Source organism: Acomys minous (assembly GCF_964271855.1).
Source record: "Acomys minous genome assembly, chromosome: 2".
NCBI classification, from domain to species: Eukaryota; Metazoa; Chordata; class Mammalia; order Rodentia; family Muridae; genus Acomys; species Acomys minous.
In genome coordinates, this window is record NC_140484.1 from 54,650,766 (window position 1) to 54,675,456 (window position 24,691).

General features: G+C 52.6%; 1 protein-coding gene across 8 annotated transcripts in view; it reads left to right on the top strand.

Annotated features, from left to right (window-relative positions):
• The window catches only part of ANO1 (anoctamin 1), a 153,523-nt gene that overhangs the window by 77,206 nt on the left and 51,626 nt on the right, over positions 1 to 24,691 (top strand). For 5 of the 8 annotated variants that reach the window (XM_084757079.1, XM_084757077.1, XM_084757081.1 and 2 more), the window contains exons 4-12: positions 3,850 to 3,948; positions 6,167 to 6,318; positions 7,668 to 7,722; positions 11,284 to 11,335; positions 13,084 to 13,149; positions 13,662 to 13,717; positions 16,946 to 16,987; positions 22,510 to 22,574; positions 23,953 to 24,087. In XM_084757079.1, the coding sequence (XP_084613205.1) occupies positions 3,850 to 3,948; positions 6,167 to 6,318; positions 7,668 to 7,722; positions 11,284 to 11,335; positions 13,084 to 13,149; positions 13,662 to 13,717; positions 16,946 to 16,987; positions 22,510 to 22,574; positions 23,953 to 24,087 (722 nt within the window). The remainder of the gene's footprint in view (positions 1 to 3,849; positions 3,949 to 6,166; positions 6,319 to 7,667; positions 7,723 to 11,283; positions 11,336 to 13,083; positions 13,150 to 13,661; positions 13,718 to 16,945; positions 16,988 to 22,509; positions 22,575 to 23,952; positions 24,088 to 24,691) is intronic. The other 3 variants (XM_084757080.1, XM_084757083.1, XM_084757084.1) reach the window with 1 other exon arrangement.

Consider the following 24,691-nt stretch of genomic DNA (forward strand, 5'->3'; position numbering starts at 1 on the left):
CCCCAGGGAGATCGCTCTACCTTCAGTGGCAGCAGAGGTGTGACTTGATCTACCTGCTGATTTCTCTGCCATCCAGCAGGCCTCAGGCCCAGGACTGGGGAGAAACACATGCAGGGCCCATCCCTGCCATATTTTTGGCAAACTGCAACTGAGTGTGGTCCACCCACTGAGACCCATGAATCCATAGCTCTCCAGTGCCCAAGGCTTGAATCTGAGGGTAGAGCCAAGAGGGCATTCCGCTAAGGGTAGATGGGCACCCTTGATCCCATACCCACCCTTGCCATGGACTCCAGGTCTCCCTCACACTGTGAACACGCCAGTTAGTGGGCAATGCTTCCCCACCCAGGCCCCACACTAGTGACAACATATCCCAGCCCTGAGGGCCATGCCTCACCCTCTGGGAGCTGTGTGGGTGGAAGAGCGCTGTGAGCGTGACAAGTGAGCACCAGATTGAGTTCCCATGCCACACCTGCTGCTCCCACATCTGGATCCAGTGTCTACAGGCCCTGCCAGCCCCTCCACACCTATAATGGATACACTGAGGCAAGCCAGGAGGTCTGAGAGAAAGTGGGACCAGGGCCAGATGCTGAGGCTGACCCCATGTGGTACACAGTAGGTGCTTACTAAAGACTGGCTCCTCCCTGTTCCTCTCTCACTCACTCACTCATGGAATAAATTCTCGGTGCCTTGTCCAGTCAGCCGGCTTAGGGGTGCACCGAAGCAGAGCCAGCTGTCTCAAGTGCGCATCTGTGTTGGCAGCCACTGACAGTGGGGAAAGGCAGGTGGGATTCAGGGCAGGTGGGAATCAGGGCATCTGGCCGGTTGTAGGTGTAGGTCTCCGTTACCTTGTCTGACTGGCAAGGATGAGGTGGTGGACTTGGTGCCCTTAGCTATACAAACCCTTCAAGGAACCTCCATATTTTTGTCTCCCTGCCCCCCTTTCCTTTCCTCCTTCTTCTTCTTTTTTAAAAAAATTATTTATTTATTTCGTTTGAGATGGACTGTCATGGCTAGCTTTGACCTTGCTATGTAGTTGACGCTGGCTTTGAACTCCTCGACCTCCTGCCTTGCTGGGGTTACAGAATTTTGCCACTTGCCTGGTCAAAGGTCTAGTTCAGTTTTCTTTTGTTTTGTTTTGTTTTTTTTTTCCTTTGTTCATTTATTTTTGAGCCAGTCTCACACGGTAGGCCCGGTTGGCCTGGAAGTTACTATGTAGCCCAGGCTGGCATCATGAGACATTCCTTGAACTCACAGCATTCCTTCTGCACCAGTCTCTCAAGTACTAGGATGGCAGGAATGAGCCACCACACCTGGCTTCTTCTGTAAAGAAGGTTCTAGAACCAGTTCTAGTGAATTCAGAGTCCTTTCATCTGGAGATCAGGAAAGAAGCCTGTAACTCTTCTGCTGCACTCTAAATGGAGCTAAAGTGGCTTGACCCAACCCATCAGGTTACATTAGGACATAACCCTAAGCCATGTGGATAAGGGGCTTCTCGGGGACCTGTCCCTCCACAGATCCCTGTGGCCTAGCTACGTTGTACATTCCTTGCCTTATGCCTCTGAGTTTGTGGTTTCAAATGTCACAGCTGAGGGCTTAGGAGGAGGGATAGAACTTGGTCCTTTGAAGCCTTTGGCTGTGGCTGAAGGGACCTGGCCATGCCCCAGGCTCCTCCTACTGTGGGCGTGGTGTGGTCAGGCTGGGTACCACGGTTTTTTGTTTTTTTTTTAAAACATCTTAGTGTGTTTTTGCTAACCGGGTCCCACGACCCCATTCACCAGCCAGATGTTTCCTTGGGAGAGACCCGAGCACTCACGTCAGCAGGGCCCACTTTCCCAGGGATGCTGGGACTACAAAGAATATTTTGGGTCTTTGCGTGCAGGCGAACACTACACAGAGATGAATCTTGGTCTGTAGTGGAAAAACTAGCCTCCACCGCACGTGGTCACAGCTGGCCTCTACCACTTGTGGGCCACGACAGACATCTTCCCTGACTCAGGGGTGTCCCATGACGTCAGCACGCGAGTCACCAGGGCTGGGGATTCTGTGATGGGAATGGCCAAAACAGGCATGGCCTCCCCTGCCTCAGAACCAGGCTGAAGCTGCACTTAGCTCCTTCAGTGCCTTGGATTGACTTTCCCTGCAGGCCCAAGGCTGAGGCTTGATTGCTAAGACAGGGCACCTGCTGATGTGAGGAAACCTGTGATGTGAGGCTCCCGAGGAAACCTCTGTCTTCAAACCAGACTTCATATCACCTGCTTTATATGTGAGGGAGCAGGATGTGGAGAGGTCTATTGGCCATAGACCGTTCAGGCTGAGCAGGATTCTGAGCCTGGCCTCCCAAGCACATCCCCGCAAACAGGAGGACCAGGGCTTTCCATCTTAAGACTCTGGGTGCCTTCTCTATCCTGGGATGAGATGTGCCTCCTCATGGAGGAAGACGAAGACTGTGGCCAAAGCCCTCCATCCCCTGGCTCTGGCCTGAACTAGAGCGTGTTTGTTTGGGACAGAGTCTCAAGTAGCCCAGGCTGGCCTGGCATTCCCCATGAGGCTAAGGATGACTTTGAACTTCTGATCTCCTGCCTCCACTTCTAGAGTGTTGAGATTACAGACCTACAGCACTCTACCCAGTTTATCGGGTACTAGAGCTTGAACCCAGGGCCTCACACGTGCCAGACAAGCACTCCAAATTTGCCACATCTCCATCGTGATGTGCGTCTTTCTGCCAGGTGGGAGCTCTACCCGGCTATGCCAGCTCCCAGAGGCACCGACTTTGTGGCTTTAGCTCTGGGCACGCGTGTTTACTTCCTCCCTTAAGATGATTAGTTAATCTGGTTGTTTGATTGGCTGTTTGGTTGAAACTCACTATGTAGCCCAGGATAACAGATGAGCCTCAGACACAGTCCTGTTTTAGCATCCCAGATGGTTTTTTCCCTATAGGTCATCCTCAGATGACACTGACCCTGTTGCTTTTACAGCCCAGCAGCCTGCCACACACCTGTGGGCTGGGCCACCCACTCCACCTGTGGTCCTGAGAAGGGCAGGCTCTGTACCCCATGGCAGAGCTCCTTCGGGTCTCAGAACTGAAGACCCTGTAGACCCTCAGGCGTAGCGCCAGGCTTCCATAAGAGCTCTCGTGAAAGATCTGGGCAATGTCCTGGATCTTTGTGTGACTGTGTAGACACCTGTCCCTTGATAAAGGACCTTTTCCAAGGGACACATGTCTACAGAGAACCGGAAGCCAGGTGTGGCACTTCTGCCTTTGGGAATGCACAGCTTGGGTTTGAATTGGGTGGACCCTGCTAGCCAAGAGATGGCAGGTAAAGGGGACTTCTCCGCAAGCGTACATGTCCCTCCCTTCCGTAAGGAGATAGGCAGCCATGCTCTTTCTCTCCCAGCTGGTGGTAGCAATCAGTTCTTAGGAAGCCACGAACTCAGCTGCCAGTTAGTAGCCCTTGGTTCCTTCCTGTCACTCAACAGAGAAACCTGGCTTGTGGTGACAAAATAGCCTTGCAAAGGCTTATGGGGAAATGGGTTTATTTGGCCGGCAATTTCCAGGTCACAGTTCATCATTCCAGGCTTGGGGTGGGGGTGGGGCTCTCACTTAACCACTGAAAAACTTCCCAAGTGTTTTATACCCTCAAGATCCCTTTCAGCTATGACCTGGGGACCCCTGGGTTCTTGCATAAAGTGCTATATATAAGGAAGGTCCCTACCCATGTTGGGTACTGGTGTGGGGCTGGTGCCAGGCAAAGGCAGCCACACCTCCTCAGTCACGGCTGGTTACCAAGGTGGAAAGGGGTTCCAGCTGCCAAGCACTCTTGACCAATGGCCTCCCCTCTCTCTCTCTAGACTAAAATCCACGGTGTCGGATTCGTGAAGATCCATGCGCCCTGGCATGTGCTCTGCAGGGAGGCTGAGTTTTTGAAGCTGAAGATGCCCACGAAAAAGGTGAGTGGGAAGGTTTATGTCACAAAACACTGCTCTTTGCATGCAGACACCCGGAAACAGAAGCATCACTGCAACCCCCTAATCACATGGACAAGGCATGAGGGACAAAGGACACAAGGGGAGAGTTCCTATCCGTTGTGAAGCATTGACACTGCCCGGGTGGTCCTTAGAGGCTCTAGGCCAGGGCTAGATAGACGCCTTAGCAGTTACAGTGCTCAGATCTCAGGGTCTCACGACTGCCTGTAAAGTCAGCTCCAGGGCATTCAACGCCCTCTTCTGGTCTTTTCAGGTACCTGTACACAAATGTGCATGCACGCACGCGCGCGCGCGCGCACACACACACACACACATACACACACACACAGAGAGAGAAGGGGGAAGACATACACACATACACACAAAATCTTTCATGTTTTTTTTTCAAGACTCTAGGTAAGAGAAATATAGGAGATGGAGAAATAGAAGGATCCAGAGGATCTTAGAAACCTACAAAAGAACATCGTAACGGGTGGATCAGGGCCCAGGGGTCTCTGCTCAAACTATTGCACTAACCAAGGACAATACAAGTAGTAAACACTGAACATCCTACTCTGATCTAGTCAATGGACAGGACATCCTCCACAGTTATGTGGAGAGCAGGGACTAACTCTGACATGAGCTCTGGTGCCCCATATTTGACGACCTCCCCTTTGTTGGGGAGCCCTGGTGGCACTCAAAGAAAGACTAGGCAGACTACCAAGATGAGACTTGTTAGCCTGCGACCATAAAGTGGGGGAGGAGATCCCCCTCGTACATGGACCTAAGGGAGGGTAATAGGGTGGGGGTGGGAGGGTAGGAGGAATGGAAGGATACAAGTGATGGGAGAACAATTGAGTTGTAATCTGAATAAATTAATAAATAAAAGACAGGGTTTCTCTCCCTGGCTGCCCTGAATCTTGCTTTGTAGACAAGGCTGCTCTTGAACTCACAGAGATCCACCCACCTCTGCCTCTGCCTCCCAAGTGCTGGGACAAAAGCTACAAAAATATTTTTAAAAAAGAAAGAGATGGGGCTGGAGAGATGGCTCAGGGGTTAAGAGCACTGTCTGCTTTTCCAGAGGTCCTGAGCTCAATTCCCAGCAACCACATGGTGGCTCACAACCATCTATAATGAGATCTGATGTTCTCTTCTGGCCTGCAGGTGTACAAACAGGCAGAACACTGTGTACATAATAAATAAATACATACATACATAAATAAATCTTTAAACTGACAAATTAAAAAAAAATAGAAAGAAAGAAAGAAAGAGACCTAAGACCACACCCAGCCAGGACACCAAGAGAAGGGCAGGGCGGAAAAGCTGCCTGCTCTGCTTCAGAAATTTGACCTGAACAAATATAGCTTAGCTTGAGGCCCTGCTTCTTTGATGCTTGTGGGGTCTTGGATAATTTATCAGATTCAATTTAATTACATTTTCTAGCTTGCTGGGATTTTTCCTTTTAATCTCTGAAAACTTTATGGCTGAAGAGCAGCCTGCCAGGGAAGCTGGGCCGAGAGTCCGTCTTTAGTGTGTGGGTGGAAGGGAGAGCTCGAAATGTGGCTTCTCAGATCCACTGAAGCCACTTGGATTACAGCACTGGAAACAGAAGAGACGTGTGGGGCAAATGTTTTCCAGAATGTGTTATAATTGAGCTCTTGGCCCACCTCTCCTAAAATGCTGAGCTCTTTGGGTAAGCCCAAAACAGCAGATAGGGGCCACACTGCCTACCCAGCTGCTCTGTACTCGGGAAGGACTGACTGTGTTTTTCTGACCATCTGAGAATAGACACCCTGCCTTAGTCAGTCACTTTACATAGTGCCCTGAAAAAAAAAAAAACTTAATAAAGAAAGGATTTATTTGCCTCACAGTTTATGGAGCTACAGCCATAGTGGTGTGGATGGCATGGCGGCAGGATGGTGAGACAGCTGGTCATGTTGCGTACATACTCAGGAAGCAGAGACGATGCTGGTGCTCAGCTCGCTTTTTCTTTTTTATTCAGTCTGGGACATCAGCCCACAGGATGCTGCCATCCACAGGTGTCTTCCGCCTCAGTTAACCCAATCTAGGAACTTCCTCATAGACACGCCCAGGGGTTCCTTTCCATGGTGATTCTAAATCCCATCGAGGCGACAATCGACAATCGATAGTAACCAACCATCACAGTAGCGTGGCTCACGTCCCCGCCTGGTCTGGCCCACAGGTGTACCACATCAGTGAGACCCGAGGCCTCCTGAAAACCATCAACTCAGTGCTACAGAAGATCACAGACCCTATCCAGCCCAAGGTGGCTGAGCACAGACCGCAGACCACAAAGAGGCTCTCCTATCCCTTCTCCCGGGAGAAGCAGCATCTGTGAGTGAGAAACCCATCCTCCCATCCCCAAACAGGGAAACATGTTCTTATAAGTACCATGTAATTGGTGAGCCCAAGAGAGGCCGAGGAAGCAACTTCTAAGGGCCCTTAGTCACAGAGCAAAGAGGGATTGCGGAGTCTCGCCCAGCTTGCTAAAAGTGCTTAGAGAAAACTACCTGGGCCCTGGCTAGAGCTAAGGTCTAGGCTCTGCGCACTGGTTCCTTGTCACGAAACCTCAACAGCCCCAAGTGGAGCAGCTGGTGAGGCAGCAATCAAGTGAGCAAGAAGCCTCCCCTCAAGGGAGTTCCAAGGCTCTGGGGATCTGCATCCAGCAGCGGTGTTGCCTGGCAGTGCCGAGCCTGTCCTGGACCCTTCTATCCTCCCTGTTCCCAGGGGGACAATGGGACATAGGCACCTGGCTCTGCAGCAGCAGTTGCAAGGCCTCCACAGGCCTGGCTTTGCTGGCAGAAGTGGGAGAAAAGACGTGGGTACCAAGAACTCAGTTAGTTTGGATAGATAGCAAGGCCCAGGGGCAGGAGGCTTTGGGGTGCTTTGGCCTCAGGGATGGGGGTGGGGCAAGGAACATGCACCCACACAGAGGCCTCTGCTCTGCAAAGATAGTGGTAGCTGTGAGGATGCCATATGCTGCTCTGACTACACTGACCAGTCTTGGGAGGACTGGATATGCTGCCCAGAGACCTCTGCCAATCCAGGGGCATGAGAGGGCCACACCCATTATCCAGACCCAGCTCACTTCCGCCCTCTGCTTCTCCACTAAGCAGCCCAGAGGATGGTGACTTTAGAGCTATTCCTGTGCCCCAGAAACCTCAGGCAATCTCTGTGTGGTCCAGGACTCCCGAACGCAGACCATTTCCAGGGAGAGCATCCTCAAAGCTGAAAGCATCACATGGAGGGATGACACCGTCCTTGTCAGTGAAATAGGGCCTTGAAAGACTGCCTTCCAGGGATGTCATCAAAACAAGGTCACACGTGCCTGCCATTCCAGTACTAAGGAGGTGGAGGCAGGAGGATGAGGCGTTTGAGGCTATCCTCAGCTTATACAGCTAGCCAGCATGGGCTACATAAGACATTGTCTCAAGCAAAACAAAACAAAAATTCAGAGCTGGAGGGTACTCTCAGTTCCCTTCCTAGCAATGGGAGATGTCAGAGCCTCCCACGCAAGGCTGACGAGATCTGCTAACTCCATACCCAGGGACAGGGGGACTCTTGCCTGCTGTGAGGATAGTTAGGCCCCTAGTGGTCACTGTTATTGGAGAGAGGACAAGTCCCCCAGGCTTGGCGCCCCCTAAGGCCTACAGCAGTCACCTTGTCTCCTTCTGTTTCTGCAGATTCGACCTGACTGACAGGGACTCCTTTTTCGACAGCAAAACCCGGAGCACAATAGTGAGTAGGCGTCCTGGAATTGCCTCATCAGAGCGTGCCCCCGGGGACCCCGGTGATCATTTCATTTCTCTGAAACTCCTCGGGGTGGAAGCGGCTCTAATTGCCTGTGACAAAAATAATTAGACTAATGAATCAGGAGGGCAGTGGGTGGCCCAGGGGAGGGAGGCCCTGGCTGCTCAGTTTGGAGGAGGAGCGTGAGAAAGAGCTAAGCTGCAGGAAGCTTGGGGGGTGGGGGGAGGGGATCTCCAGGCACAGCTCCAGCTAAGCCTGCAGAGCCCCCTTGTCACTCTGAAGATGTCAGAGCAGGCCAGGCAACCCAGCCCAAGAACATGTATTAGGATAACATCCCAAGGCGCTTGCCAGTGCAGCCAGCCGAGGTTGCAAACTGAGTATGCAGGCCACCCTGCCCTACTCAGGGCACTGGCCGAGTGTTTATCCTTCGGCTGCCAATTTGACCTCCAGCCAAGCTGGGACTGTGCATGGCACAGGACCCAATTTCTATCTAAACAAGAAATTTGCCCGGTGGTTAAGGCCTCCTCTGTTCTCTTCTCCTGCCTAGAGCATCCAGCCTGGCTGGGTCACACAGGAAGGTCAGAGGGGGAGCCTGCCAGGTGGCCTGGCACAGGGAACTCTTCTCACAGCCACCACCCTGCAGGAGGGTGACACCGTCCTGTTGGTGAGAAAGACTCAGACCCAGAGATGCTTGCCTCTCTTGCCTCTCCCTTTACCTGTGCCTGCAGGAGAGTTCCCAAAACTGTATCAGAACAAGACTGATTCTGGTTTGTCCCCAATCAGGGCAGGTGGCATCCCCCATCAAGGCAGTCCCACAGGCACAGTGTGGTCCTGTTATCATTGGTGTTGTTAACTTAATTGTCCGCATGTCTATTAACTTACTCAGTGGGGGTGGTGAGGCACAAGTACCAACAGTGTATATGTAGAGGTCAGGAAACAACCCAAAGGAATTGTTTCTCTCCTTCTGGAGGTTAATTCAGATTGGCAAATTTGGCCTGCCCACTATTGGTTAATTTTTACAATTAGACTTCATGATAGCAGGCAACAAGGAACTTGAGCTAAGACACAGACTCTGGTGGAATTGGGACTGATGTGTTTGAGGGGCAGCCATACCCCCCACCCTTGGCCACCAAAAGGAGCTAGGGCTCTTGGATGACCGCCTCTTGGGAGAACCCCTACAGTATGACCCACAAGGTCTCTTCCACGTCACTGTAAGAGCTGTGTGCCCGTGCTTCAGTATGTGCACACCTTGGCTTTACACACTTTCCAGGGTGTCAGATGCCTTCCAGAAGAACACATATTGGCTGTGGAGAGGTGACGAGCAGGAGGGGCTGTGAGCAAGTCGGATACCTCTTCCTGGCAATTAGCTGTTGAGGCTATTCGGTCTGAGGTTCCCCCGAGTGAACGTGAATGCTCCTGTTTCCACTGAGACAGACAGAGAGAGAGAGAGAGAGAGAGAGAGAGAGAGAGAGAGAGAGAGAGAGAGAGAGAGAGAGCCGTTCCACCGGAGACAGCAGATATAGAGAGCCACGACTCGGTTTGCCACTAGAGGAAGGAAGGCGGAGCACCGCCTCCAAGAGTCTCTGGGGGCTTGTGTGTAGACCACATCTGCGCTCCGAAGGCATCTGCTGGTTCACAGATCTGCGCATGGCCAGTCAGGGCTCATGGTTTAGACCCAGGTGTGACAGTCTCTCCCTCCATTCTGGCCACTTCTCTCCTGGCCTTGGGGTGGCTCCGTGTACACGTTATTTGGAGTCAGAGACCAGCAGGTTCCAAGACACAAGGGCCCATTGTGCTCACTGGGTTCTTAGGCAGTGGGCCTGTAGGCAGTGGGCAGCCATAAAAGGTTGCTGGGCAAAGGTATTTTTATGTAACCAGCTATTTTCACTCCCACAGGTTGACTGTGGGGAGTAGATAAAAAGGAGTGTGTGTGTGTGTTTGTGTGTGTGTGTGTGTGTGTGTGTGTGTGTGTGTGGTCACACAGTGCAGATGGATGGACATGGGTCGTGTGGTGGTAGAAGTAGATGGAATGAGGTCACATGGTGGAAGTAGATGGACGTGGGGGTCACATGGTAGAGAAGAATGGATATAGGGTCGCATGATGGATGTGGGGGAGTCACACGGTGGGGAAGGTGCATGCATCTGAGAGTCACATGGTGGTGGAGGTGGTTGGATGCGGGGTCCCTTGTTGGTGATGAATGGATGTTGGGTCCCTTGGTAGTGCTGGATAGATGTGGGGTCACATGGTAGAGGCGGGTCATGGTGGTTGTCATGACTGCCTGAGTGGAAACGGGGAGGAGGTGGTTGTGGAATAAGCAGAAAGTCGGGACAAGTTAACAGATGTGGAGGGTTCTGGAGAGCAGGGATTTATTGAGCACCTGCAGTATGCTCTCTCCTGGAGGGAGGAGAGATGTGTTGAGAGCGTTGGTTGCAGGGCAGATGGCTCAGGGAAAGTGGGATGACAATACAGGAAGGAGACAGACCTGCGAATGTGACCCTTGAGCCATTTAGAATTGCAGAGACAGGTGCGTCTTACAGAGGCTGTGGCAGCAGCGGTGGGGTGGGGTGGGGTGGGGGATGGGGGAGATTCAGAGCAAGAGAAGAGCAGCAAGAGGCTGGAGCAGCCAACAGAGGAGACCAGGATGTAATGGCAGAGTGAGATGATGGAGGCCTAGTAGATTATGGGCAGAGCTAGGGTCTGTGGCTCAGTTGGGAGAGAACTCACCTAGGTCACAGGTTCGATCCCCAGAGCAACATAAACCAGGTTTAATGGCACATACCTGCAGTCCCAGTGCTTAAGATGTGAAGGCAGGAGGATCAGAAGTTTAAAGTTAACCTTGACAATATGCTTGGGACCAGCCTGGGCTACATGAGCCCATGTCTCAAAAATAAAACTAATTAGATCATGGCTGTTTATTCCAGGCCCATTTTTTTCTCCAAAGGGTTAAACTGAGTTACGGGGGTGGAAGGGAACAGTGTGCAATTTGTACAAGATCTCCTAACTTAGCCCCAGGCAAACAAGACTCCTCAGCCAGAGGTCCTGAGGCCACCAAGCAAAATATCTCATTAGTCAGAGATGTGGAGAGGGTTAGGATCCCTTCGTGGGGCTTCTTTCCTGGTGCCCAGTGTGGTAGGAGCCTCGAGATCCGTTCCCCACCCCCTTTGTCCTCCTCCTCCAGTCTTCTAAGCCACACAGAGATGCATTTAGGAGGACTCCCCACTCCTGCTCTTGTCTCCACAAAAGGGGCTGTGAGCAGCTGCAGGGCACCAGGACAGCTATTATGTCCCTCTCCACCTCCATCCCCTTGGTTCCTAGGGAGGTGGCTGGCACCTCGTGAGGGCAGCAGGATCAGTCATGCTCCAGGCAGTGAAAGATGAGGGTTCTCTGTGACACACACACACACACACCCCACTACTGTACTTACCCACGGGAATCACCTGCTGGTGTCCCAAGCCCAGGACCCTCCTGGTACCCTGTGACTGTAAAGCCTTTGCCTGGCAGAGCAGCAGAGTAATGGCTCCCCGTCTCTGTCCCTCCCTCTGCACTAGGTGTATGAAATCCTGAAGAGAACAACTTGCACAAAGGCCAAGTACAGCATGGGTAAGGACACTGGGGACGCGAGGTCAGCGGCAGTTTCTCGGTGGCCATCTTGCCTCCGGGGGGGGGGGCCCTCTCAGTGGGAGGTGGGGGCCTGGCTTGGAGCTTCCTCAAAGAGATTTGATTTAAGCCTGTCTTGGTTCAGAACAGGGGGCTGGGGAAACCAGCAGAAAAGCCGTGTGACGGCCCTGTTCCTAGTGGATTTAGAGCCAGGTGTTTTACACACAGAAGTGTTGTTCCCTTGGCTGAAGGCGTTTGTGGGTATAAGGGCAGGGTCCTGCAGAGAGACCCTAAACCATGGAAAAGAAACAGACAAGGGGTCCTAACCCCTCTTTGACTATAAGTTCATCAGGAAGGAATGACAGAGGTGTTCCTTGGGGACCACAGCCCAGTTCTGGACCATTGGAAATGACAGTCCAAGGAGAAGAGTGGCCAAGCCTTTGTGTGATCTGGCTGAGACAGGTCATGCTGCAGGGAAGGTTCTGCGGGGGCTCGGGGACTACTTGTGGCCTGACTAGTGTGGCCCACAGGGGGCCATGGATGGGGACCCTTTGAAATGCTGAAGCCCATATTGGGAGTTGGGGTCCCAGCCAGGAACCCAGGAGTTCTGTCCCCACTGGCCTGGTCCCTTCAGACAGTGGGGCCTCCAGAACAAACATGCCTTGCACTCCCAGTGAGTGGAGGAGGAAGCAAACTCAGGGGCTCGCTCAGGTCACCGCTGCCCGAGCACAGCTGCGACAAGACTGCCAGAAGTTGCAAGGGTCCATGACTCAAATCTGGGCGCTATTGGGTCCCACCCCTAACAAGGAATGTGGCTTCCCTAAAGGTCGGCAGAGCCATGGCTAGACTGGAGCTCACTCCTATTCTAGCTTGACCTTGGGGTAGAAGGGCCTGGGTTGCTTCCCACCCGTTATTTCTGCTTCTCTAGCCCCCTTGCCCCTGGGTGGAAGAGAGAGATCAGGGTGCCTTTGAAACCCCACTTCGTGTTGGCACCTGGCCCGAGAGCTCTGCTCTCCTACTGGGTCACTTACCCTCCACTGAGGCTCCTGCGGCCCCTATATTTCCCAGGGCCTGCCCTCAGGTACTAGGGTCCTAAAGTAAAGAAACAAATAACCAGAATGCAGACTCATAGCAGGGGGCTGAGTCGTTAGGAGCCGTGGTCAGAGGAAGCCTCCCAGCTGAGGGCAGCAGCTTGAAGAAAAGGGTTCGTGAGCCCAAGCGAGGGCACTGTGGAGAATCCACCCTGGTTGCACCCTCGTAAGGGTGAGGAGGCCATAGGCCAGGATCCAGCCCCACATGTATTCCTGATGTGAGGTGAACTTTCTACTTCAGAGTGTGGCCTCAGCCATGTGTCCCGGACACCTCTGGTTTTGATCTCTAAGTGTCCCTTAGGGCCTCTGGCTATTCCAGGTCACGTCCAGGGAGATGGGCCTTATTTAGATTAGTTTTCAAAGGCTACCCAGCCATGTTGCATAGAATCAGGCCACAGGCTGCTGAGAAAAGTTGGCCCAGAAGAGGTCAGCCTGGCGTCCATTCTCTTTCCCCTCTTCGGGAGCAGGCTCCAGAGCCAGGCACAGCATCTGTGCCCGTCGACAGGCTGTAGATTTGTGTTTCTCCTATGCCAGTGTGGGCTCTGGGCCCTGCCATCTTCCTTCTGCCGCCTTGCCACCACCAGCTCTGTCTCCCCCCCAAAAATGTAGCTTTGGCCCTTCCAGGCCCTTCTGTGTAACTAATAGCCGATGTGTAAACAGGGCAAGGAGAGGGAAGAAGGAAGGACTCTGCCCTTCTAAGTAAACGGCGGAAATGTGGGAAATACGGTAAGAGCGGGGCCTCTTCTTCCGCTTCTCCCATCAACTTACAAGCTAATTCCAAATTGTATGTGTGTCTCCCGACACCATCAATTTCCCATCAGTTCATCTTCTCATGATCAGCTTCTCTGACCACTCGGAACCCGCCTTTCTTTCCATCTGCAGGCTCTCCCTCAGGCCGGTGGGGGTAGCTGGCGAATCCGAGGTTTGGGGGTGACTGAACTACTCCTGCCTCCTTCCTCAGGGACAGAACTTCCTCTTGGGGTGTGCTCTGCGTCTTCTTAACCCTGCCAATCAAGCATGTTGAAATCATCTCTAGTGGATAGCTAACTCGCCCTGCTGCATTCTGCCCGGGGGAAGAACCCCAAGATGGTGACCGGGCTCTGGGTAGCCCGGTGCGTCTGGCTTCGAGCAGCAGCATCCCTGTGAGCAGGAATGCCCTGTGATGGTTCTGACTTCCAGATGAGATGCTGGGCAGCAGGCCTGCTGGTCCTTAACTTCTCTCTACCTCTGTTTTTAAGGCATCACCAGCCTTCTGGCCAATGGCGTATACTCGGCTGCATACCCTCTGCACGATGTAAGTAACCTTTACACTTAAGTAACCTTTACACGTAGTTAATTTCTGAGTCACCTGACCCCGCCCCTGCCCCCAAATCTTCAAGGGCCACACCCCCTTGGGAGCTACAATTATCCTGTGGTTACAGCCAGCTTCCTGCTTGGCCTCCTCTGTTCCCCCCACAGTAGAAGCTGGAAAAATCACACACAGAGACTTCTTGGCTGGCAGAACAATCCCATGAAGACAGGGGCGGCTGTGGGAGACGCCAGGGCCAGCCTGGCTTCCTCCACACCTTGCAGCCAGCTGATCCACAGGGTGTTTGCCCTGGCTCCGGCTCTGCACCCCCAGGCTCTGGCAGTCACCAGGGTTCTGTATACAGCCAATGGCTGGCTTCCTGGGCTGAGTATTCAAGTCCAGCTGGCCTCTCCTTGACAAATTTAGCTCTTGCTGTGGCCGGGGGTGAAGAGAGAGAACTAGAGCAGAATTGTCTCTGTATTGTCTTTCTGGAAACAGAGATGAGGCTGTGGGGCCTAAGCCTCAGACAGAGACCCCCGGGGAACCTGCCAATATGGACTATGTATAGCATAGACCAGGAAACCAGAGCAGGAGGGACAGAGGACAGGGCTGGGGGTCAGCAGACGCAGAGCCCATGCTGGCCTTGAGCAGTCTGCTCAGACACTTGGTGTCCTGGTAGAACTCATGCCTGTCTGATGGCGGGGCAGATGTGGTATCAGAGCAAGTACAGGCAAGAAGCCTCTTTCAGAAGGAAGCAGGATTGCTGAAAAAGCACAAGGGGGGCATTGGGAGAGAGGCCATGGAGGCTTAGCTGTCACCTCCTCTTCCTTTCCTACCCCCAACTGGAACTTTCACCAGCTGTACAGCCAGGGATTTGGGGTCGGTTGGCCCAGCTTCCCCACTTTGTGCCTTTGCAAATGCTGTTCCACTTGCCTACCAGCGATGCTGTTCCCTGCCTCTTCTCTTCAGCTGTTTCTTTCTCCCTTTGCTGTCCTGACAATGTCCCTTATCCCACAGGGAGATGTCTGTCTGGCCACTGTGTGTGTGGGGGGGGGGATGGTGGTGGTGGTGGTGGGACTCTGGCTCTCTGACCTCTCTTCCTCAGGGATTATGTTGCCTTGTAAACATTTCCAGGGTAGGATCCTGACCCCTCAGGTCCTGACAGCACTCCTAGCCAGCCCCTGTTCCACTGTTGACCCCCTTCTCTGTAGAATGCCACTGGGCTCCAAGATATAGCCTTGCCCAGAGCAGGCAGCCCAGAGCTGGAACCCAAAAAGCTGAAGTGCCTGGTGTGCTTTAAAAGCTGGCCCTTTAAATCTTAAAGGGAAAGGATTGGGAAAGTCTTTGAGAACCTACTATATTCCAAGCACTGCATACAGTAGAAGCTTTATCTTTAATCCGATGCAGACCCAGTGCCAGAGGGGTTTAGTAATTTATGTGAAGTCACAGAATCCCTGTGAGGAAGTGGGGACAGAGACCACTCATGCTTGGCACCTCGCTGTGTATCTCCAATGGTACCACAAGCCTTCCTTCACCAAAGGTCGAATGGTCCATCTTCGCTAAGCAGGCCTGCCATTGTTCCTTAGGCCGCAGCCATATGAAAGCCTGTGTGGCGGCCGCACTTCCCACGTTAAACGTGGGGAAACAGAGGTTTGGGGGATCTCAGGCAATTTGCCCAGGAACACACAGGCTGGCAGCAGAGCTCAGAACCTGTGGACAGTAAGGATCTTCCCACCCACAAACTCTGCACACAGCCAAGAGCACCCATCCCATTAAGTACCAAAGCTCACACTGAATCAGCTAGGGAAGCCAGGAGGCTGAGGCAGGGGGATGGTGAGTTTGAGGCTAATCTGAGCCACACACTAAGACCTCATTGTTGAGTCTAGGGAAAATAGCTCACTCTGAAGGGAGCCAGGTATGCGCCGCGTCCTTAAACAGAGGGCACAGACGAGGCTCGGTCAGACTGGGCCAGCTTGGTGGCCCTGCTCACTGTCTTCTGCTGGATGCTTGTGTGCATTTTCTGCATTCATCTTTGAAGTTGTCCTCCATCCATGCTTCTGTCTTCTTCCTGGCTTGGAGCATCCTCACCCTCTCCTCGTCCCTGTGGACTGCTCAGTCTTTCACCTTATCCTTAGGCAGATGTGAGGCGCCAGCTGGGTGGCCATGGCGGATGTGGGGCACTGTGGCTAACTGGTTAGCCAGCATTTGTCCTGTGTGCTGACCAAGAGTCACCTGTTCCGAGTGAGACCCTAGGGAGATCTCCGATAATTAAAGGTATCACTTGCACAGAAAGGCTGGTGACATTTATATTGGCTGCTTGGTGGCTTCCTAGCTTCCTTCCGGGTTGGCATCTGCCTGCCTTCAGGTCACGCCACGAGCAAGCCTCTGGTATGACTGAGTCCATAGTAGAACCATGAGACTCATTCATGAAAACACCCAAAGGATCTGATCTGAGCTTGGGTGAGAGAGGCGCCCCAGGAGTCCAGAAGGAAACTGGCCCTACTGCCCTAAGACAGATGCCAGCAATGAGCCACTTGCTTAGGGGCATGGACGGGTCTTCCCCCATCTGGTAGGGGGTGGCAGAAGCTGGAAATGTTGCTGACCAATGGAGGGGAGCCCTAGACTGAGTCTAAGAGGCCAAAGCTGAATCTGCCTAATGATTAGCAAAAGCAGGTGGCTGGCCCAGGCCAGCTGTAGGTGGTGGCGACTGCTGTGGAGAGCCACTCTCTTGCTGTTCTCTTGTAGTGCTTTGGGGGCTCACTTTCAACTTTGGTATCCTCTCTTCCTGTGACTTTAGAGATCTGGTGGTGAGTTCCGGGTCTAACCAAACTTAGCTGTGTGTCCTTCAGAGCGTCAGGCTGAATCTCTGAGCCTCTGGGGATATTGAGCTCAGGGATCTAGAGATGCAGAAACTGTATAACTTAGGGTGGGACACCTGACAGTGGAAGCCTAGGCAGGGCTCTGGGGACATCGCAGTGTACACCATGTGTTCTTGTTAATGGAAGAGTTTCCTTCTCCTCCAAGCCCCCTTTCTTTGGCCCTGCCAACTTCACAGCAATGTCATGGGTCTTCTCCTAGATCCCACTCTGTCTCAAGGGGAGACAATGCTTGAGGAGTCTGGTGTCAGAGGCTAAGTGGCCAACAGGACTCATAGCCCTGACTATGGAGGAGGGGCACCTGGTCAACCTCACACTCTGTGGCATGGTCAGGACTTACTTTTGCTTTCTTTCACAGGGAGACTATGAGGGTGACAACGCTGAGTTCAACGACAGGAAGGTAAGCGTGCAAGAGGAGAGTGAGAGGCAGGTCTGTGGGGGGCAAGGAGAGTTCCTGGGGGCTCTCGGGTTCCTTCCTAGGTCACTTCATCCAGCCCTTGATGAGTCCCTGACCATGCAAAGGAAAAATGCTTCTTCAGATCCCGCCCCTTCCTCTCCACCCTCTTCACACTAGCTCCTGTGGAGCCCCTCTCTTAAGGGGTCACCCTGTACCATGTCTCTAGCTCCCTTGTTTGTTGAGGGTACCTGGCCTCACTCTCCCAGCTCTAGGATCAGTAAACATGAACTCACACCAGTTGCCCAGAGAGCCACAGTCCCCACAGCTCCCTGGGCAACTGGTTTTATGGTGTTCAAACTTACCCGGACTCTTTTGAATAGGGAAGTTACCGAGCAGGAGTTCAGTGGAACTCTGGGAAACACTAGGTGTCATTCTCTGCTGGCTTTCCTCATTTCTCCAGCAGTCCAGAATCCTTGCTCTGCACAGGGAATCCCCAAGACACTGCCCCATGTGAGCGTTCCACTGCCCCCAACCCCAGCTGCCCGTTCCACACTCAGGAATGCTCTTACCCCTTGCCAGCCTTCCATGGTTACATCCAAGCAAGCCTGTCTGTTAACCAAACCCAGGCCTCCCTCCTGGAGAGGAAACCCTCCTCGAACCTCTGCCCCTCCCCTATCCCTCAGCAAGTGGTATTTAAGGTGCTCCCTTGTGAGCCTTACAATAGAGGCCTTGTCCCCACATCCCAGGCCTGGGGACCTCTGGGTGGCATGTCCTTCCCTCTCAGACTCCTCCAGCCCCAGGCTTGTTTTTAAGTGGCTAGTACTTGATGCAACTCGCCTGCCCGGGAATCTAGCTGAAGATTCTATCTGATTTAGCATAAAAATGACATATTTGGTTATTTTTAGTGTCCCATCTGGCATTCGTCTGAGACCCCGTGACCCACGGAACTCCCCTATCCAATCCCACTGGAGAAGCATGGTCCGCTCCGTGTCCTAGCCAGCTCTAGACTCAGAATCCACCCCATCACCCACTGTGGACCTCTTGGCTGAGGTCCAGCAGCCACTTCTTTCTGCCCCGCACCACCCTAGCCCCCTGCTCGCCCAAGATCTGCAGCCACACCAGTCATCATGCTGGTTGGTAGTAAAGCAGGTGACAGCCACACCGTGCCAGGAGTAGCTAGCTATTCCTTATTCAGATAACCTCCTGGCTCTGTTGAGTGCCAGGTCCAGCAACACAGCTCTGGGTTGTCCAGGCCCAGCTATTATCTCTACTGGCACCATCCCACACTCTAGTGAATTTTATGTCCCAGCAAAGAGTACAAGGCCTGGCCAAAAACTGATGGTTGATTGAGTTGGGTAAATGGTCATAAGTTAGACAGGTAGATGAGTGGATGGGTGTGTGGATACAGGGACGCATGGTTCGCTAAATAGATGAATGGGGATACATAAGGCTAGTTGAGTGAAGAGGTGGATAGATGGAAAGTGAGTGGATGGATGGATGGATGGATGCATGGATGCATGGATGGATGAAGGGATAGATGGATGAATAAGTGAATGAATGGATGAGTGGATAAGTAGATGTATATATATATAAGGATGGACATATTGATGTGTAGGTAGGTAGAGAGAAAGATGAGTGAATAGGTGGGTGGGTGGATGGATGGTTGGATGGACGAGTGGATGGATAAATGGTGGGGCGGGCAGATGTGTCAGTGAGTAGATATGACGGATGGAAGGAAGAGGGAAAAGGTCTGGTAAGTATTTTGGTCCTATCACGGAACCTGTTTTTCCATGATGGTTCCATTTTAAGTGACTTGGCTTGAATGAAAAAATTTCCCTTTTCTGTGACAAAATCTTTTGGCTTCTCCCTTGCTATTCCCATCATATCTGTTGATAACTAGATGGATGACTGGGTGGGTGGATGGTGGCTGATGGGTGGATGGTTATAAAGATGGATTGGTAGATGACTGGATGAATGGGAAGCCTAACAGGACCAAAGAAACAAAGTATAGCAAGGACATCTTCCTGGGCTAAGCAGTGTAGCAGTGAGGTTTCTGCCAGATATGGGTGTGAGCAGGGCTCGGCACAGACTTACTGCCTGGATCATTGTCACTGAGGGCCTCTAGCCAACCTCCTCCAGGGTCACAGGCAACTTCTGATCTACACCAAGGCAAATGTTAGTCAAACCCAGGACATACGCCTGAGCAGAGGTAGTGCCATAGGCAACTGCTGGATCCTCCTGAGTCTAGTGAGGGTCCCACAGATAAGGGGACAGCCAGACCTGTAAAGAGGCATCGTGGGAGATGTACAGAGGTGGCTGGAGTGAGTCTGCCCCACCCCTGTCTTAGACAAAGAGGCCCAAACTCATTCTTCTTCTGTTCAGCAGCTAGTGAAAAAAAAAACTGGCCCTAGCCTGAGCACGGTCTGCTGCAATTCATAGCCACCCACCCTGAGACCTGCTCCTCCTAAGCTGACAAAGGCTAAAGGGGCCCAGGGGGCAAGCGGATCTCCCTGTGAGCTGTTTGCCTGACAGCAAGGGTGAGGGAGGTTACCTGAGAACAGGAAGAGTTCACAGTGAGGTGCTCATGTCAAAAACTAAGTGTTGTCCCCCAGCCTCCGTCAGGATGGTGAGGAGCCTGCAGAGAAGCCACACAGGCCAGCCAGACCCCATGACAGTAGGTAGTTACAGGAAGTGGTCGAATCCTCCTGAGGTGATTTTGAACACTTCGTTTCCAAGAAGCTTGTGAATTCTCACCCTTGTCTGTCTCTTTCTCCCTACCTCCTTCTCCCCTTCCCCCCAGTATCTCCCTGTTTTCCCTCCTCAGTCTCTCACTCTTCCGTGTTTCCCTCTCCTTCATCCTCCTCCCCTCAACTGCATTTCCCTGGCTTCACTCTCTTCCTCCTCCCTCTCCTACCCCAACTCTCTTTCCCTGGTCTATAGCCTTCTCCACTGATGAGCGGCTCCACGCCCCCACCACACCCCCCGCCACACCCCACCACACCCCCGCCACGCCCCCGCCACGCCCCCGCCACGCCCCCACCACACCCCGCCCCTTCCCTCCTACCATCAGCTCATGGTACAGAGCAGTGTGTGTAGTCACAGGTGAGCTAGAGGTTGTCGGCTGCTCACTCGTCAGGGAGAAAGCTATAGCCTTCTCCTATGTCTGTATTCCCTGTGCAGATCATGTGACACGCACGAGCCATCAGGATTTCCCAGTGACCCAGGAGGAGAGAGTGCCCCTTAGCCTTTAGTGCAGAGGAGGGACAGAGGCAGGTCTGCCTAGGGCTCCCCCAGTCTGCACTGGCTCCACAACGCTGACATTTTCTCCCAGCTTCCCCTCTCTGAAAGCGTGGGGGTCCTCGTGCTGTGTGAGCCTCATCTGGGACCTTAAGCACCAGAGAAAGCCACACTGGTAGGGACCTGGCAGACAAGCCCCAGCTTTACATCAGGGCTCCCTGCTCCTCACAGGTACCTCTAGCTCCCACTTGCTTGCATCCCTGCTTCCTGGAGGTGTGTGAAGCGCCTGTGAGTGAAACACACAATTAGGAATTCACAGAGCCGCAGAAGGAACGTCAGGAAGGAGCTGGGCAGGCAGCTCCATTGGCAGAGTGCGTGCCTAGCGTCCACAAGGCCCTGCGTTCACTCCCAAGTGCTGCAGAAACAGGCATGGTGGCTACACCTGTAATCCTAAGTAGTGTCCAGAATTAAAGGCAGGAAGGTCAGGAGTTCAGGGTTATTCTCTGCTATTCAGCAAAGTCATGGTCAGCCTGCAATACATGAGACTCTGTCTCAAAAAGATAGATAGATAGATAGATAGATAGATAGATAGATAGATAGATAGATGAAAAGGCTCCCCCAAGTGGAGACCCTCTCTTGGGCCCTTCATGTGGGTCATGCTGCCTGCCTTTCTTTCATCTTCAAAAAGTCACATCCACCTTGCCCCTCTGCTCTGGATATTTGGGAGAGCATCTCAGGCAGCATGGGAACATAGCCATGGGAAGCTGAACAGACAAGGGCATTCAGGAAGCCAGGAAATGGCCAGCTAGGTTCCCTGCCTGCACATAGCACTGTCCTGCCCCATCTAAAAGATCCTTGATGTCTGCGGTCAGGAACCCACACACGCACACACGGTGTGGAGAGGGGGTGGAGGCAGAGGCATTTAAATAAATAAATGTAGTTACAGAATAAATTAGCTACAGAAAGAAGGCACATGACAAGCAACCAAGTAAGAGGCAGGGACCTGGGCTAGAGAGATGGCTCAGAGGTTAAGAACACTGTCTGTTCTTCCAAAGGTCCTGAGTTCAAGTCCCAGCAAGCCACATGGTGGCTCACAACCATCTGTAATGAAATCTGGTGCCCTCTCCTGGTGTGCAGGCGTACATTTGGGCAGAATATTGTATGCATACATAATAAAAGAGGCAGGGACCCATGGGAGTCCACACAGCCATCTTCCCAACAGAGAAGGGATGACTGAGGGCCAGACAGTCCTGTCCCACTGAAGACTGGCAGAAGATCTCTAACCTGGGACCCCCTTGGGACCCTCAGTACTTGGTGCCAAATCCATTACCCAATAATCCCTTGCCAATATAGGCATGGAGGGTGTGTGCCAAGGAGGGACTCTGGGCCCCCTTAGCACTCAGTCCATACATAGTAGCAATGACAGTACATAGACAGCTGTTCTGGGGTTTGGGCCGCTTTGTCCTATCATGAGAGACCCTGCAGCTGGGCAGGGTGACATAGGATCTGGATGTGAAGGGAACTTAGTAATGTATGACCTGTTCATACACGTGGGGTTGTTAAAACAACCAGTGGTTTCCCCTCTTCCTCCATACTGTGTGCGTGCGTGTGTGTGTGTGTGTGTGTGTGTGTGTGTGTGCGCGTGCGTGTGTGTGCGCGTGTGCGTGTGTGTGCGTGTGTGTGCGTGCGTGTGCATGTGCGTGTGTGTGTGTGTGTGTGTGTGTGTAGATAAGAACATAACCTGTAGAAACCAGTTCCCTTCTACCATGTCCTGGGGACTGAATCCAGGTTGCCAAGCTTGGTGGCAAGCCCCTTTATATGCTGAGCCATCTGGCTGGCCCTGGTCTCTTTTCTGTCACGGCAGGGGTTACGCAGGCAGCCCGTCTCCAGAGATGAACCTTGTGCTATCTCTGTGTGCCAGGAGATTTTCTTTCAATTTTACCATCTGTGTCTCTCTGCTTGAACACCAGTGGTTTGACGCACTTTGGATAATAAACAATTGGTATCTGATCTGAGGGACCTCTTGATGTCAGCTGTCATAGATGAATTCCCAATCCAGTCATGAAAAGCTGAGATTCCATAACCTTCTAGAAGCATCTTTTCCACCCCAACCAGCACTGAGAGTACCAATCCCCTCCCTGGCATTTCCCAAGCATTTGTTGAATGGATGGATGAATGAATGAATGAATGAATGAATGATGGCTGCCTGAAATGCTGAGGCTCTTGCAGGGCTCAGCATCCGTGTGTGACCCTCCACCAACTCCTTTCCCATTCCTTCCTCTCTCCAGCTCCTCTATGACGAATGGGCAAGCTACGGGGTCTTCTACAAGTACCAGCCCATTGACCTGGTCAGGTGAGTGGGGGTACCTGGCCTCTTGGGCTGTGGCTGCATGAATCAAGACTAAAGGCCACATCAGGATGGTACAGTCCCCAAGCATGCCAACTGCTCCAAATATTCAGCCACCTGGAAACCTGCTTGTACTTGAAGGCTGTGTGGGATCCTGGGTCTCCCTGAAGCAAGGCGGCTCAGGCAAGGTTGGGGACACTGCCTAGTCGTGTGTACTGGAGGACCAGCTTTTGGCCCTGCCCACTGACTCCCCTTGAGTCCTCCTCAGCCTGGCCAGCAAGGCAGCTGCTGAGGTCACCAGCTTTGGGGTGTCAAGGGGAAGAAATGTCTGCCTCAATGCGTGAGAATTTGTAGCCAGGTCTGAGAAGGCCTGTAGGACAGCCTGAGAGGCCGTTAGGATGGGCGGCCAGCTGTGCTCCACATCCTGTGGGGGCTTGTAAAAGGGGGTCTGTGTAGATTCAATGAATGTCAGCCAAGGACGGCCAACAGACTCTGTGGCAGGGGGTGGGGCAGGGCTGGGTTTAGTTTTCTTGATGCCTCTGACTGTGTTTCATTTGTTGCTTACACTGAATGGGGCTTGGGATGGAACCCACAGGCATGGGGACACACCTGGACCACCAATGAGGCCTTCACAAACAGAAGCGCACCCTTCCCCAAGGCACAGATTAGAGACAGAGTCCAACCTGATGGCACACACGTGTGATCCCAGTACTGAGGAGGCTGAGGCAGGAAGGTTGGGAGTTTAAGGCCAACCGGGGCTATACAGTGAAGTGAAATCCAGCCTGAGCTATAGAGAAAAGCCCAGTCTCCAAAAGAGGGTGGAGGCTGGGCGGTCAGCTCAGCTAGCAGAGTGCCTGCCTAGCGCACCTGCAGCCCTTGGCTCTGTGCTCAGCATGGTGTAAGCCAGGCATGGCAATGGGACCTGTAATCCCAGTGCTTGGAAAGTGTAGAAAGGAGAATCACAAGTTCAAGGTCATCCTCAGCTATATAACAAACTTGGGGCTAACCTGGGCTATGAGAGAGGCGGGAAGAGGTAGGACAAGAGAGAGGATAAATATATTTAGGGTTATAGTTTAGTGGTAGAGCACTTGCCTAGCATGTATGAGGACCTTGGTTCAAATTTATTACTCAAAGAACAAAAGAAAGAGAGAGAGAAAGAAAGAAAGAAAGAAAGAAAGAAAGAAAGAAAGCAGGCAAGTAGGAACATATACAAAAAATAGAGGGGACCCAAGGTCTGATAAGGTGTCCTAGAGCCTCAGTCACCACCACTCAGGCAGGAGAAAGAGTGGCCCAGTTGGAGTTCTTCCTTGCTGCCGGGGTGGAGGGGAGGCATGATGTGGGCCTAGGGTGTGAGTGCATCCATCCCTTTGTTTTTTTGGCATAGGAAATACTTTGGCGAGAAAGTTGGCCTGTACTTTGCCTGGCTTGGAGCCTACACCCAGATGCTCATCCCAGCCTCGATCGTGGGTGTCATTGTCTTTCTCTACGGATGTGCCACTGTGGACGAAAACATCCCCAGGTAGGCAGCAATCTTGAGCTTTGCGGGAGATATGTTTCTATGGGGCCACACAGGGAATCTGAGCTGGCCGTCCCCCGTGACCAGACGCAGGACCTCCTCAGAACTGTGCCTCTATGACATAGGGCTGCTGATTGGAACATCAACCCTGTTTCTAATCAGTAGAGGACCCCGTGTCTGTCAGCTGGGGAAGAGGCGGGATCTCAGGCCAATAAGATCATATCTGGCCAATTTTTCCTTCTGTGATGCTTTCATTTTATGCGTATGAGTGTCTTGTCTGCATGTATGTGTGTGCAGCAAGTGTGGGCACAAAGTGTGTGCAGTACCCACACAGGCCAGAAGAGGGCAACAGATCCCCCTGAAGCTGGTGTTACAGATGGCTGTGAGCTGTTGTCCCACGAAGCTGGGAGCAGTCAGTGCTCCTAACCACTGAGCCATCTCTCCAGCCCCTTCCATGATGTTTTAGCATGTGAATAAGGCATCTGCTATCCCATCCACCCGAATTCCTTCCCCAGGCTCCCTCAGTCCCAAGCTGAAGAAAGCTTGTCCCTGTGTCTGCACGGATAATGCAAGGCTTTATAATGCAACGATAATGCAATGCATGCTG